Below are 15,871 nucleotides of genomic sequence, written 5' to 3' on the forward strand. Positions count from 1 at the left end.
TTAAAAGACATTCATTACACACATACTGTACTATAAATAAGCACAATTACTAAAAATAATGAATTAATAACTGAATTGTCTCTCTTTCTCAAAAGCCAGCACAGGTTGTGCACTTTGTGCCGTAAACTGGATTTATTCTGGGTGAAAGTGCTACTACTTCTCTACGGTCGAGATGAACTGGACACAGAGTCGAGATCACTGTGTGAGTCGAGGAGGACATCTAGTGATCATAAACAGCCAAGCAGAGCAGGTGTGTTCTGCACTTCAACACTTCATTTACAGTATATTAATCCCTTTCACTTCTGTAACATGATGTTTTTCTGAGTTAAATAAAAAAGGTAGGCAATTTTTCCAGTTACTTGGAAATTAGAAACATCACATAACAATTTGTCAGTGTGACTACATTTGCTGTACACAATGCCAAGTACAGTATAATATAGATTTGGCTACTACAGAAAAGTAGAGAAACAAATAACAATATTTTTTTCCTTAAGCTGATGATCATGGTTAAATTTTGTCTCTGATGGTCTAAGAAGATTGGGTGAAAGTTAGCATCTTGTTCTTGGCTTGTTCACCGAGCAAACATTTCAAAAGCCTTAAATTTGATGCATGATATCTAAAAAAAGAAAGTAGTTTCAGTAGTGGAGCATGTTATTCATGTTATTTAAAAAAAAAAAAAAAAACTATTGATTTAGAATAACATGCCCGATTAATCATTCTCAATAAATCCAATGAATATTCAATTTTGATTTCCCACTGACATTAAATATTAGGCTACACATTTCTCTGCTCCAGACATTGTGCATTATAATATATCACAAGACAAAAACATGTTTTTCTCCATCAGGATTTTCTGACCTCTAAAGTTAAAGTGACGCACTGGATTGGTCTTAATGATTTGGACACTGAAGGACACTGGGTTTGGGTGAACAACCAGCCACTAAATGATTCAGCAGAGTAAGAGCTTCATTAATCTTCAATACAACATCTGCATTAAAACTAACAATACATCAATAATTAGCAGGTTGCTGCCAAACAGAAGCAGTTAGTTTTTTTTCGTCCTGTAGATTCTGGATGAAACGAGAGGATGGAGTCAGTGAGCCTGATAACTGGACTGAAGCCCATCCTGCCGGTGAAGACTGTGCTAGTCTGGGACATAAAATGGGAGAGACGGATTTCTGGACGGACGCTTTCTGTTTCCAAGAGAAAAGATTTGTGTGTGAAGCTGCTGCCGCGGTTTAATTCATTCCTCCTGAATAGTTCACCCAAAAGTTATTATTCTGTCATTTAATCAAACAACTGTTGTGAAACAAAAGACATTACACACATGCGGGGTTCTGGGTCAAACATCTACTATAATATGATAAATTTTTGCTATTAATATAACATATGCAAAATAAAATAAAAAGTCAGAATGCACAACTATAAATGCTGTCAAATGAGAATATTGTTCTGATAATAGTGCAGTTCCAGCATCTACCAGTAGGGGATCACTGGACAAATAAACCCTATACACTTCATATACAATAAGTGCAATATTGTCCTGTCCATATGTGACATATGGTGATTTATTTTTTATTTTTTAAGGTGGAAAATCTACTGCAGCAAAATCTAAATGCCAACAATATGAGATTGTATGCTAAATGTTGTGGATGTACATGTAAAGCAATAGTAGACAGCCTCATTCTTCTCTCTTGGAGAATAAAAACATATAATTTTACATCTTTTTATAGAGGCTATGACATATTTAAACATTCAAACATGGGGCAGTCGTGGCCTAATGGTTCGAGTATTAGACTGGTAACCCGAAGGTTGCAGGTTTGAGTCTCAATGCCGGCAGGAGATGACCTTGAACAAGGCACCTAACACCCAATCGCTCCCTGAGTGCCACAGCAATGTGTGTGTGCTACTCACTTCTTCTTATGTGTGTGTACTACTCACTTCTCCTTAGATGGTGTTAAATGCTTAGATGGTGTTTTTTTTACCTATAAATTCATTATTTCCTGCCTGTCTGTCTGTATAAGAGTGATATTTTATGTGACTTCCTTATTCTCAACAAACTCAAGCAGCAGAAAAGACACAGTGGACAGGTCTTCTGTCAGGCTCATGAAATGGATTCAATCTATGAAAATACTAGTTTCATACTTTCACCAGTTGCTTCAGGTGAAACCTGCTCTCAATACAAAGGTAAGGCAGAGGATGTGTTATCAGTATGCATTAAAATTTATATTTCTAGCACTGCAGTAACTTATGTTTTTCTTATGTTTTCTTACTTTTTTTGTGAGTTCTTTCAACAATTACACAGCCATTTGACAGCCTCTTTTGTCCAGCGTGACATAGGCTACATTGCATTCAGACGTGTCATGCCTATTCAACCCAATAAGGAGGCATGTGCGCCCTCAGATTTTTTAGCCAAATGCAGCTTCCAAAAGACAAAAGATTATATATTTTACATTTGATAATTAACAATTTAAAGCGTACAAATCACACAGGTGTGATTAGAACTCTCAGTGCGTCACGTTATCAACTACTACGATAGTCTACATAATTATGGCAAGCCGTTTTAGCTTAAATTGTACCCAGCGTTACTCGTCATAATTGCATTCTTACTAGTAACAATTCCAATTAGAGAGTTCTACAAATGAATTTTTACTAGTCATATGTCTCCATTGACTTCCATTCATTTTTAATTACGGAGCTCTACAATTGAATTGTTACTAGTAAGAATGCAATTGCAGAGCCTACAAAATGAATAGTGCACTAATAGTGAATAGTCTTTTGGTGAATTTATTAGTTTTTATGCTAAAATGTCACACATCTGTCTAGGCGGCTCGAGCAGAGCCATAGATTTTTTGTGTGTGGACTGCGGGTGGTTGGGGAATCTAGTCACATTTAGTTATGGATTACATGAATCAAATGTATGATAGCATATTTTAAATTCAAAATGGTGAAATATCGAGTAGCTTGTATCTCTGGATATTACTGTTGGTCATTCAACATTCCTCTCATAAAACAGTAGTCAAATATTAAATGTTTAGCTTCTTGTTAAATATATATGTTTTATGTGTGTGTGTGTATATATATATGTGGTATTTTCACACTTAAAACAGAACACACTCCATGCGGTGTACAACTCACATACCAAACTTTATTCTTCTTCATCGCACTACTCTCCCAGTTTAAAACTAGATTAAAGTCGCATCTCTTCAGCCAGGCATTCATATAATCCTACAGTTCAAACTACAATCCGGCCTCTATCCAATGCCAGAGGAGAACTGGCCCCCGACTGAGCCTGGGTTCTCCCAAGGTTTTTTTTTTCTCCATTAAGGCACCTGATGGAGTTTTAGGACACCATTAGGTCACTTGATGGAGTTTTTCGGTTCCTTGCCACTGTTGCCTTTGGCTTGCTCAGTTGGGGATATTTTGGGGATATTTAATTTAATTTTATCAATCAATAAATTCCTCTTGAAACAAACTTTGTTGTATTATTTTAATTTAATACTGTGAAGCTGCTTTGATGCAATCTGTATTGTGAAAAGCGCTATACAAATAAACTTGACTTGACTTGACTACTCAACACAATCCCTCACTAGAGCTCCTAGTGGTGCAGTTCCACATTACTGTGTTAAAGTAAGCAATTACTATGAATTGAACATCAAATATTGTATGCTTCGCAACACAACAATATATATGTGTATATATATATATAAATGTGTGTGTGTGTGTGTGTGTGTGTATGTGTATATATATATCCCTCTACTGCACGGTGTTGCCATATGGCAACATACCCTTTCTTTGGACATTTCTTGAAATTTGAAAATAAACATGAGCTCTGATTGGTCTTAAATTCATGGTAGAACCTGGTGGTAAAAAATGATATGCTTTGATGACATCACATGACACTACACACCCTTGCACTGTCATTCTTTTCACACACTTTTGATGACTCCAGTTGCTGAAGAAGTGCTCGTGAATATGTGAAGATTTTCCTCAATTTTTCATATTTCTTCAGAATTTTAAATTACATCAAGCATCTGGGATAAGTTCTAATCTTTTTTCAATCATTGTCACATTGTTTTGATACTACTATTACCTTTTTATTCAATAAAATAGGTATGTTGCCATATGGATCAGTGACGAGGAGTATGAGAGGCAGGCAGAATTAGGCCTAGTAGACTCAGAGGATGAAGAGACAGGTATCTATTCCGGTATGTTCAACATTCAGGTTACATGTCGTCCTTTGCCAGGGGCGTAGCCATCATTTCAAAAGTGAGGGGGACAGAATGTCAAGTGTAATACCAGTTTTTTTCAGACTTTTGTTGACAGGTTTTTGCTTAATTGGCTTAATATGCTATTTATTTTTAAAGCAATAAAACAGAAAGAAAGAAAGATGTTCATTACTTTATATTGCACATGCAGGGTTTTTCCTGGCTCAAAACTAGGCGGAAGTGGTAAAATCCTGATCATGCATTTTAATAATAAGATAATTAAATTTGTATTTTTCATAGACCATCATATAGCCTACTGTGTTTGTGGGTGGAGCTCGGTACCCTTAGGGGGGTCTGGGGGCATGCCCCCCTGGAAGAAAATTTGTACATTTTAAAGATAAATTCATTAATCTGGTGCACTTTGAGTCACCCGAATCTGCTGTTAAAAATAAATAATCCACCCGCCAACCGCCCAAACCTATGATGGTATCTGATCATCACATTACAATTATTCAAACTACAATTATTACATCACTGTTGGAAAACACTCTTATCAGAATACGTTTTTTACCTTTATAAAGGGCATTTTTTCCTTCATTTTATTAAATGTAACCTATGCTCCATCTTTCATTCCAAATTGAAACTTTGTTACCGTCAGTGTAATAGGCTATCAATCGCCACTTAACATTAAATTAAATTAAATCAGAATCATCCTTGCATTATCTGTGATTCCCTATTTATTATTAATATAATACTATTTATTATTATCTATCTATCTATCTATCTATCTATCTATCTTACTAAACTAAAACTTTCCAATTGAAAACCTTCAAACTTCAAGCTTTTAAAACTACTTCAAACTTTCTGGTTAGGCTTTTTCAAGAGAACTTAAAGTTTGTCATCATGTACACATGTTACAACGCTGCCTGATTCAAGCAGGCTGTTAATTCATGAAAATACAAATTCAGCATTAGGCTAACAATCACCATGTTTATTCTAATTTGAAGGGCTTTGATAACATCTGTGAAAATAAAAGACATTACGAATAAAAAAAGATTGAAAATAAACGCACGTTTGTGCGGGTAGTGAATATTTTCAATTTACAACAAAACTTGTTAATTATTCAACAAGAGAAATAGGCAGAGTTATTCATCATTGTGCAACACAATTCGGATACCACATGACAACTTACTTACAGCGCTTGACTTTTTCGTGAAAAAGGATCGAGTGAAGACTGAAGAGTTTTTTGCCGTTTTGAACTCATTGCGACCTCTATGAAAAAAAATGGATTGGGCGCGGGTGCGAGCATGGGCGTGTCGTGATGCACGAGTGACTGATTACCATGGAAACGTGAAAGTCACGTTTGTAGATAGACTTGACTCTTTGGATTTTAAATCTCGATGTAGGCTATACACACCCGCGAAAACCTCAGCTTGTCTTGGACACACTTGCCCTATGAAAAAGTGCGGGGGACGAATTTACATTTTATAAAAAGTGGGGGGGACACGTCCCCCGCGTCCCCCGCGTAATCTACGCCCATGTCCTTTGCACAGTGTTGAGCTGATGTTGTGAAAGGTGTAAAGTAGAACAAGAATTTGAGGTTTTTGTCATTCCAAAATCTGTATGGTAAACAAAAAATAACCACATACACAAGTCGCTGTACAGTCCCCATACACATGTGCACGCACACACACACACACACACATGCACACGCAAAGGCACAAACACATGCATGTTCTATCATCTATGAATGTCATGTTATTTTGTGAGAAAACACACCAGGCTGTTCCATTGTCGCACAATGTTGCCATATGGCAAAGCACCCAAAAGTACCCCCCGAAAAAAAAAAAAAGTTAATTTGAGTCTATTTTATATATAAAAAAAACACTAACATTTTTTTCCATGATTGCATAATGCGTGCAGTAGAGGGTTAAATATATATATATATATATATATAAAACATAGAATATATGTTATATATAGGGATGTAATCACCATAGATATTGAGAGGGACAAGTCATGCATGGCCAAATTGTCCCTCATGGAAAGATGTAGGCCTACCCAGAGCCATAGAGAGAAAGAGTTGCGACACTCTTTGATGTCGCCGCTATGGCTGTCACGTGGTTCATGTAAGCCCCAATAGTTCCAAAACATACGCTGGCTGTCATGTTCTTCATGTTGCATTATTGAACGGTAAATATAAAATAAAACACACACCCAAGTACTTTTTCAGCTGTTATAGCATTATTGCATTTTGTTAATGTCAGTTTTGCATTTGGAGACAAGTTTTAGGCTATATTTTTGGAGGGAAAAGCTTAGTTTTCGTGTTCGCATGGGTAGTAGCACTGGCTTTAGCGGCTCTAACTTAACTTTTCCATATCATTCATCTGATGATGGACGTCTCATGATATTTATTTTAGCACAACTGGGCTGTATTAGGCTATTGATTCCCGTGATTTTGCTTATAAATTCCGATTCAGCCATTAGCCTACCTTCGTGATTACACAAAAGAGGTCTGCCGTTCAGAATTCGCTTAGAAGCTAGTGTGGCGATGCAGAGAGGCAAACAGTACTGAGGAGGTTATAGTCTAGGTGGAACCTGCCCCAAAAACACCGACTACGCCACCCTGGGAATTTCACCCAGAGAATGATTTTCTTTATTTCCTAATTGCAATACTATTGATTCTAGGGATGGGGCCGATCCGATCCAGTATCGGTATCGGGATCCGATACCAGCGTAATTCACGTATCGGATTTTCCCGATCCAACCTGCGGAGATATCCGATATCCATGAGTAATGTCTGCGCTTTAACGTTGTCTGCTGAAATGACTCCAAAAGTGATTCCCGCCGGCTAGTCTTCTAGCTGGCTGCAAACTGCGGAATAGATTTCCTAAACGGAGGCGCGGCTCAATGAGACAGAGTTATGAGACACGCTCCAGCTCAGGAAATCCATTCCGCAGTTTGCGGCTAGCCAACAACGTCCGCTGTGTGGAAATACTTCACACACTGGAAACACCGCAGAGCAAGACAGCAAAATGCAATGTTTGCGAAGCCGTAATTCAGAGCTCTTTGAAGCTCCCTCGCGTCGTACAACACAACGAACGCAATCAAACATTTACAAAAACACCACGTTACTGTGCGTTCACACCAAACGCTAATAGCGCGTCAAATTCGCGTCTACCGCGTCTAGTTGGACGCTTTAATATTTTGAATCCATTCGCGCGTCCAGAGAAAAATTGACGCGCATAAAAAACAAAAGTTTGAAGCGAAATTGACGCGCGTCTGAGGCAAAATCCGCTTGTCTGTTTGCAAGATGCTGATGTTGATCGAGCATTCATCGAGAGAGTTAACGTTACTGCATAGGAACGAGGATCACCCTTCAGATAGAGTGTGTGTAAGATGTTTACACTTGCACTTTTCTTATATTTCAACACTCAAGTATTTGACATTTTGGGAATGTAATAAATATTGACATGACAATAAATTTGAAGCCCTTACAGTTGCATATTTGTTTTCAGAATGGGATTATTCCTGTTTTTCTGACTTCCTTTTCTGACCTTATACTTACCTCAAGTTGCCTTTTGGGATATACATGCATACATACGTACATATCATACTTGCCTGTTGAGAGAAGTTTATTTCAGCATCATATAAAATAAACAATAATGATAATAATAATATTAAAGCAAACAGCTCTGGTATCGGAATAGTATCGTATCGGCCGATATCCAAATTCAGGTATCGGGATCGGATCGGAAGTGAAAAAATGTGGATCGGTGCATCCCTAATTGATTCACTTAAGGACACACAGGTAAGTAAACAATTCAGCCAGAGACGAAGTTCAATTTTTGAAAATGGGCAACAAATTTTATTCAATAGTTTAAAACACAATTCAAAACACATTCATACTTGCTGCTGAGGCTTACCGGTGGAGGAGAAAGGAGTCACAAAGGCACAAAGGAATCCCAAGAAAGGTCACCATGTGAACACACACAAACACAAAAACAACAGTGAACACAGCAAAGAAAACGGAGTAGACAACACAGCACGCAGGAAGGGGATACCACCACCCGGACACCAACACCACCACCTTTGGCTCTCAGCAACTGAAACGGACACAACACACACGATCAAAGGGGATTCACTCAACAGAAAGAAAAATCAATGTAATATTTAAATGAAGAAAACAAATTGAAATAATCTTAAACACAAAATAACCAAACTGCCAGAACCAGCAATGGTTCCAGAAGACAGTACACATAAAAAAAAAAAAAAAAAAAAAAAAAAAATTCTAAGACACTTCTCAATAAACAAAGAAAAACAAAACAAACATGAATTGAAGTACAATGAAACCTTGGCCAAGGAAAACAAATTCAGTAATAAGACAGAATAAAATAAACAAATGTATTAACTGGATTAGATTATCTAACGAGATAAACTAAAGTCACTGATAAAGAAACACCTAGAAATACAAATTAACTAAATTGAAAACAAAATAATAGAAAGGAAATATAAACACACCCAAATTATAACTGTAAAGAGCCAACCCCTTCAGCGGCATTCACACAGTTAAAATACTGGCCCACGTTAAACTGGAGGCTCACACATTCGACCGTATGGCCGGGATTGCACAGTGGCCGTCAGGCAGAACGGGCGGGCAGCGATCAAGTAGAGTTGGTAATACAATGTTCAAAATCTGCGTTAGGCAGACAGCTATGCAGTGATCGAGTAACGTTAGGGTTGCTGGTACGTAATGTTCAAAACACACATGAGGAAACAGCTTGTCCAGGACGGGCAGGCAGCGCGATCGAGTGAAGTTACTGATACACTGTTCAAAATGGACACGTTAGGCAAGCAACACTCCAGGACGGACGTGCAGCAATCAGATAACGTTAAAAGTTGATGGTACACTGTTCAAAATGCACATTAAACAAACAGCAATCCAGGCAAAACAGCAGCTAGTGAATAAATGCTCTGCGGTCGACGTCAATCTCCAGTTGAACCAGCCCAGTTCCTGTTAGTTATTTTAAAAAAAATGAATTAACCCCAAATCAAACAGATAAATCCTACACCATGTATCCTACATACCGATCAAGCAGCGTTTTGTATCACCCAAGAGGCAGCTCAAAGGGTACAAACAGTACAGGCAGCTTTCAGTAACATCCGCTTTTGAATGCGTTGAACGACGGAGTAAAGGACTGACCCGCCAACCGGAGATCTATGAGCGTTCAATGCATAGTAAACATGACGGCAGCAGATAACAATGGAATGAGTTCAGAGACAGCAGAGTCGCTACTTTACCTGACACGCAGAGCAACGCACGGAGTGAGTGACCCGGAAGTATGACACTTCCGTCACCAGCGAGCAAGAGGGCAGTCAAAGGGGACTACTACCTGTATTTATGGGGGGAGCCTGTGGTGGTGATTGGCCAAAAGAACGCCAGCTTGTTACAAGTTAACTCATACTGCTACACTAGCTCACTTCTTCTGATGAAAGTGGCCACCCCCAGGACCACAACGTGAAACATGATCATGTTAAGACTAAGAATATAATTTTAAGATTAAGCCATACACATATTATCAAAACTATAACAGATTAAAAACGAATTTACGCTTTTATGTTTGGGTATATAGGTAAGTGCAGAGTGAAGATTTTTCTCTATGGCTCTGGGTTAGTATACAGAGTAGGCTAAGAGTAAGGGTAGCAAGTAACTTGAGCAATTAACTAACAAAACACTTGAAGACAAATGAAGGTTTTCAAATAAAATATTTTATTAAACAATGGCAGACAACAAAAATGTGTGCTTGTGTGAGTGTGTGTGAACAAGAAAAACAAAAACCAGGGGCAGGTGATCCATGAAACAGACAGGACTGGTGATAACAATCCTAGAGGTCCAGCATTGTTCTCACAAGCCGCTTCACTCAAGACAACAAAACATAATGAAAAGTTAGTATATCCCAAAAAATGTAATTAAATAAAAGTTGCTATAAAGGTGGTAGCGATTCATTACCGAACTCTTACTGTCACAGCTGACGAAGTTGCGCTAGCTAGCAGGCAGTGCTTGAAAATTGGTTGAAACAACCAACATAAAATATAAATAATTACGCTGTGCATATACAAATGAAGACCAGTATAAGCATCGCAAAGGGCCTCTGATACAATATAGACAGTTGACAATTCAAAAGAGGTCGATATTTCAGCAACCTACCTTTGGAACAACTCAACGCGCAGCAATGTAAGTGAATGGTGTCCAATGCCCAAATGACAGTGTTTGGAACTAATCCGATCTTCAAATCCCGGAAGTAGGCGGTTAAAAGCGCCGCCATTTTTTACAACGGAGGTCTATGGGAGTGTCGCAACTCTTTCTCTCTATGGCTCTGGGCCTACCTAATGCAGAAGCCGCCTCATTTTCCAACGTCAGATTTAGATTTAGCAGAAGCAGAAGCTAAAGCTGAAAAGAGAAGAGAGTCAACTCACGTACACAGGATACTTGATTCGAGAGTCTTCTGTTGAGATTATTTAAAAAATAATTTAGCCTTAACTTACTCTATAGTAAAAAATAGTATAAGACAAATAAAATGAGAAAATATGAATTCTATTTTTGGTTTAGCAATAATTTCCTTCATCTCATCAAATTTCCAATCACAGATAACTCCACTGAAGAGCAAGACAGTGAGAGGGAAGTTTGTCCTCCTAAATGGACTAAAATTCTTCTGATTGTTTTTTCTGCTTCTCTGGTTTTTGCCCTTGGAGGTCTCTGTATTCTGGGTATTCTGTGTGAGTATAACTATATGATTTTGATAACTAATATGATACTTATGCATTGATTTAAATGTAAAATTTTGAAGTAAAGACTGAAATAATATTTTCTTTTAAAATGTACTCCAATAATCTTTGCTTTATATACAACTTTGAATAATATTTTTTACAGTGTAGATACACAGATACAAATATAATGTTCAGTGAACTCAAAAGTAACAAGTTGATTTAAAAAAATAATGTTTTGATGAACAAACTTATTAACTTAACTGAATACATTTAAAGTGATAGTTCACCATTTTAGTGCATTGCACATTATTGTGACAAAATGTCTGTTTTTCTTTTCTTTTCTTTTCTTTTCTTTTCTTTTCTTTTTAAATACAAATTATATCACTGCTACTGCTTATGTTTTGTCTTTATTCAGATTCCAGTCTGTCAATGAAACTTTCTGCCCAGGAGACCAAGAGCAAACGTGAGTAAAATGTATTTGATTCTTTAATGACTAGGTGATTTGTCTTTTTTTTTTCCTTTTTTTTTTCTTCTTTTTTTTCATTTACTTAATTTATTAACTGTTTCTGTACCAGTCATGGCAATAGAATTTAAGGAACTTACAGTTAACTACAACAGAGTTGAAGAAGGTCTCCGCGCTAAAGACAGTAAGTTGTGTTAGTTTCAGCTTGAACCAGTTTAGATTAAATCCCTCAACTCATTTCAACACACTTTGAACTCATTTTTGTTTGTAGAGGAAATACAAGTTAGTCTCAACCAATTGTTCTGTTTCTGTACCAGCCATGGAAAGAGAGCTTGAGGACCGTATGTTTAACTACACCAGAGTTAGAGAACAACTGTCCTTTTACGAAGGTGAACGGATTCTCTTTTAGAAGGCTGAGGTGTTTTATCAATTTCTGCACAATGAACCAATAATTATCTTCAAAGAGTGTTAAGATCTGATATGGATCATTTCTGCTTTTAATTTCAGCATTTGCAGCTCAGTCCTTGAACTGTAATATGAGCTTGACAGCTTGGGGTGGAAAGTTTTACTTCTTCAGCTCTGATAAACTGAACTGGAGAAGCAGTCGAGATGTCTGTGTTTCAAAAGGAGCCGATCTGGTGACCATAACCAGCCAATCAGAACAGGTAAGACTGAGAAATCTTGAAGCAACTGATGTTGGATGTGAGTCAAAGAACTTTATGATGTTAAATAATCTCATTACAATTTTTAAAGAAGATTTGATTTTGAGATGTGATTTTGCCCTCAATAAAAATTTGTAATATACAGTAAATGCTTTAATACAAAAGCATTTCTCTCTTTAAGCAATATATTATGCATTATGTGTTTGCATAATGTTTTCTCCATTAGGATTTTCTGGTCTCTAAAGTTTCTGAGACGCACTGGATTGGTCTCAATGATCTGGACACTGAAGGACACTGGGTTTGGGTGAATAACCAAACTCTCACTGACACCAGAGTACAGTAAGAACTCTGATTTTCTTGCCTGTTTATCTGTGAAATATATATCTGTTCTCGATCCATGAAATATGTTGAATATACTTCTGTTTTAATTAGACTGTCTAATTTTCTGATTCAAAGGTTCTGGCGCAGGAGACAATATGGGCCGAGAGAACCTGATAACTGGAAACAAGAAGATCCTTCTGGAGAGAACTGTGCTAGTCTGGGAAATTGGGAAGGTTCCTTGACCAAATGGTTTGATCAATCTTGCAAAGAGCAGAAAAAGTTTATCTGTGAAAAGAATTAACCAATTTACCTCACTGATGAAAACTGAAAGAGGAAATGCTGTATATACGCAGAGATTGAATATTAATGCTATATCAATAATTATCTTTCATGGCGGATCATTAACTCTAGATCAGTGCTTAAATATTAATTTGCATGTATCAAGTTTAAAAACATGTGTTTTTTTGTTTTTCTAAACGTTTTGCTCGCTTCTCAGTTTTTAAGTGTTTTAATATTTTGACATTGATCTGTACTGTGCACTGATAGCTATTTAGCATGTTTATTCTCAATTTTAAAGTGCCCCTATTATGCTTTTTTGAATATTACAAAAAATATATCAATTAAATCTTTCCAGCGTACAGTTTATTTTTATTTTTTTTAAGAATGAAGATTTTTTTTATGTACTTCTCAAAATAATAAAAGCAGTCAACTGTCAAAAGAAGTATTCAAAAGAAGTTTTCACTGACACTGGCCGCCGCATGCACATGTCTGTCCACAAGACCATAGGGTGTCCCATTTGTCATTTTAGGATTCAGAAGGGTGCCTGTGAGCGGACCAATCAAAACAATTGTTGAAAATATATACAGTGGCTTCTCTTACTTTTCTGTGATATTTAATGCCAGTTTATAAGGAAGTGACGATTTTGTTCTCTTCGACTCACTGAACCCACACAGCAACAGTGTCGGCCCAGATCCGGGCCACATCTGGGCTTCCACTATTGCTGTCTGGGAATGGAAATGCTGCTTGATTTTGCAAATGTTTTATGCGATATTCAAATTTTTCACAAGTTAAATTCGCAACTTTGGATGGAAACATAGCTAGTGAGTTGTTGACTCAAGAACAGATGCAATCGGATTGGTCCAATTCACAAATGAATCGTTTAGTGCTATTTGCAAATCGATTGAACGGGTTTGTCAGACTCATGCACAGAGAGGCTTAGACCAGTGGTTTTCAAACTGTGGGTCGCGACCCACTTGTGGGTCACACAGTGAGAAAAGGTGGGTCGCACAAAGGCACTTAGCTGCAGCTAAATTTACGTTACGATGAGTGAAACAAAACCAGTCCGATTAATGACCAAACGACTATGAGTTTTAGCGCCCGCCAAAGTGTTATTTGATCGCTGAGTAATGTAGATGAACTGCTGCGCTTGTGAGTTGTGCAGGGCCGTGCAGAGACCTCTGGAGGGGCAGGTGCTCAAAGTATAAAAGGGGGCACATGGAACAAGGCTTTAAATAGGGCTGTGCTCAAAATATCAATACAGCAATTTAACAATATGGATGATTCTGTATCGATACGGCAGCAAATGCATTGATGCAGTTTTGAAAAAGAAACAGAACAGAAAAGACAAATTTTACGTTTAAAAGTAAAAAAAAAAAAAAAAAAAAGTATGTGCACCAATTAATAACTCTGGGATTAGAAACTGAAGTATCTTAAATTGTCCGAACCTGATGGATTTTTCTTCTCTGTTATACATAATAATAAAGAACAGCTGTAATAGTAAACTGTGTAGGACAAAATCAACGTGGCCCATGTTTCGTACAGTACAGTATCGTTTTATTTAATGCCATTTCAGCATCTGTGTACGGTGTACATTTTAGGACATCCTCAGACCTCAGACATATGAAGACAAGGCATCATGCCTCAGACTAAAAGGCTTCAGTCATTGGACAAAACGGCATCGCGCCTCAGACTGAAAAGCTTCAGGTCTCAGGAAAAACAATGTCAGGTGTCAGGTCTCGTACAATTAGGCATCAGACGAAACAGCCTCAGACAAAAAGGCATCAGACATAAAGGCATCAGACAAAAAGGCATCAGACTAAAAGGCATCGGACGAAAAGGCATCAGACAAAAAGGCATCAGACGAAACGGACTCAGACTAAAAGGCATCAGACAAAACGGACTCAGACTAAAAGGCATCAGACGAAACGGACTCAGACTAAAAGGCATCAGACATAAAGGCATCAGACGAAACGGACTCAGACTAAAAGGCATCAGACATAAAGGCATCAGACATAAAGGCATCAGACATAAAGGCATCAGACATAAAGGCATCGGACGAAACGGACTCAGACCAAAAGGCATCAGACGAAACGGACTCAGAGGGAGTTTGGAGATTCGTATTGCCCCGCCCCATATGACGTCACATGTACGCGGTTCATAGCTCGAAAGAATGCTTTAACTCCATGATAGTTTGCCAACATACAAACTAGCTAGTTGAAATATGGCATCTAAGTTTTTAAATGTGCAAATAAAACTTGCGAAATGCATGTTCTCTTCTGTAAACAACTTAATTAGTGTAACATTTCAATAAAGCAGGGATTTTAAGCAGTGATTTTAACACTGTTTTAACATTTAATTAAAGCATATAATATATACATAGCATACATATATTTTTATATATATATATATATATATATATATATATATATATATACAGGCCAAAGATTTTTAAACATATACAATTTTTTTTTTTTTTGGGGGGATATATGGGATACATGCTAGGACAGAGAGAATGTTTTTGAAAGAAGTTTCTTCTGCTCATCAAGCCTGCATTTATTTGATCAAAAATACAGAAACAAAATGTAATATTGTGATATATTATTACAATTTAAAATAATTGGTTTTCAATTTATTATACTTTAAATTATCATTTATTTCTGTGATGCAAAGCTGAATTTTCAGGATCATTACTCCAGTCTGTCACATGATCCTTTAGAAATCATTCTAATATGATGATTCATTATCAAAGTTGGAAACAGTTCTGCTGCTAAATATTTTTTCATAACCTGTGATACTTTTTTAGGATACTTTGATGAATAAAACGTAAAAAAAAAAAAAAAAAAAAAAAAAAAAGAAGAAGCAAATATTTTAAAAATATAAATCTTTTGTAACAACAATATACACTGGTCAGTAATTTGGGGTCAGTAATTTTTTTTCTTTCTTTTTTTGAAATAAATCAATACTTTTATTCAGCAAGGATGTGTTAAATTGATCAAAAGTGATAGTAAAGAAGCAGGGGCGGATCACCCCAGTTGGCAGCAAGGAATTAAAAGTTATGGCCAATTTAACTGTGATTAAATTCAGTATACGTCTGCCATATGTTGCCACCCCTCAAAAATTCCTGCACCCCTCTCGCCACACCATAAATATTTTTCTAGATCCGCCCCTGT

General features: G+C 37.0%; 2 protein-coding genes across 4 annotated transcripts in view; both read left to right on the forward strand.

Moving 5' to 3' along the window:
• Positions 1-15,871, forward strand: part of LOC309511195 (uncharacterized protein) — a 51,541-nt gene that overhangs the window by 18,178 nt on the left and 17,492 nt on the right. For 2 of the 3 annotated variants that reach the window (XR_014210508.1, XM_082186324.1), the window contains exon 6: positions 96-172. The exons of the other annotated variant lie outside the window; for it this stretch is intronic. Coding sequence is in view for 1 of the 2 variants with exons in the window: in XM_082186324.1 (XP_082042450.1) it covers positions 96-145 (50 nt within the window). In the remaining variant the exon portion in view is untranslated. Of the gene's footprint in view, positions 1-95; positions 173-15,871 lie in introns of those variants that run through there. 3 annotated transcript variants of the gene reach the window in all.
• On the forward strand, positions 173-13,051 carry LOC309510692 (uncharacterized protein; the record flags this gene model as incomplete). Its single annotated transcript, XM_082185564.1, has 9 exons — positions 173-250; positions 2,025-2,187; positions 10,857-10,985; positions 11,392-11,439; positions 11,552-11,623; positions 11,757-11,828; positions 11,947-12,104; positions 12,328-12,440; positions 12,558-13,051. The coding sequence occupies 9 exons, from the start codon at positions 173-175 to the stop codon at positions 12,721-12,723; spliced, it is 999 nt and encodes a 332-aa protein (XP_082041690.1). The 3' UTR covers positions 12,724-13,051.

The sequence above is a fragment of the Leuciscus leuciscus genome (assembly GCF_965113295.1).
Source record: "Leuciscus leuciscus genome assembly, chromosome: 12".
In the NCBI taxonomy this organism is placed as follows: Eukaryota; Metazoa; Chordata; class Actinopteri; order Cypriniformes; family Leuciscidae; genus Leuciscus; species Leuciscus leuciscus.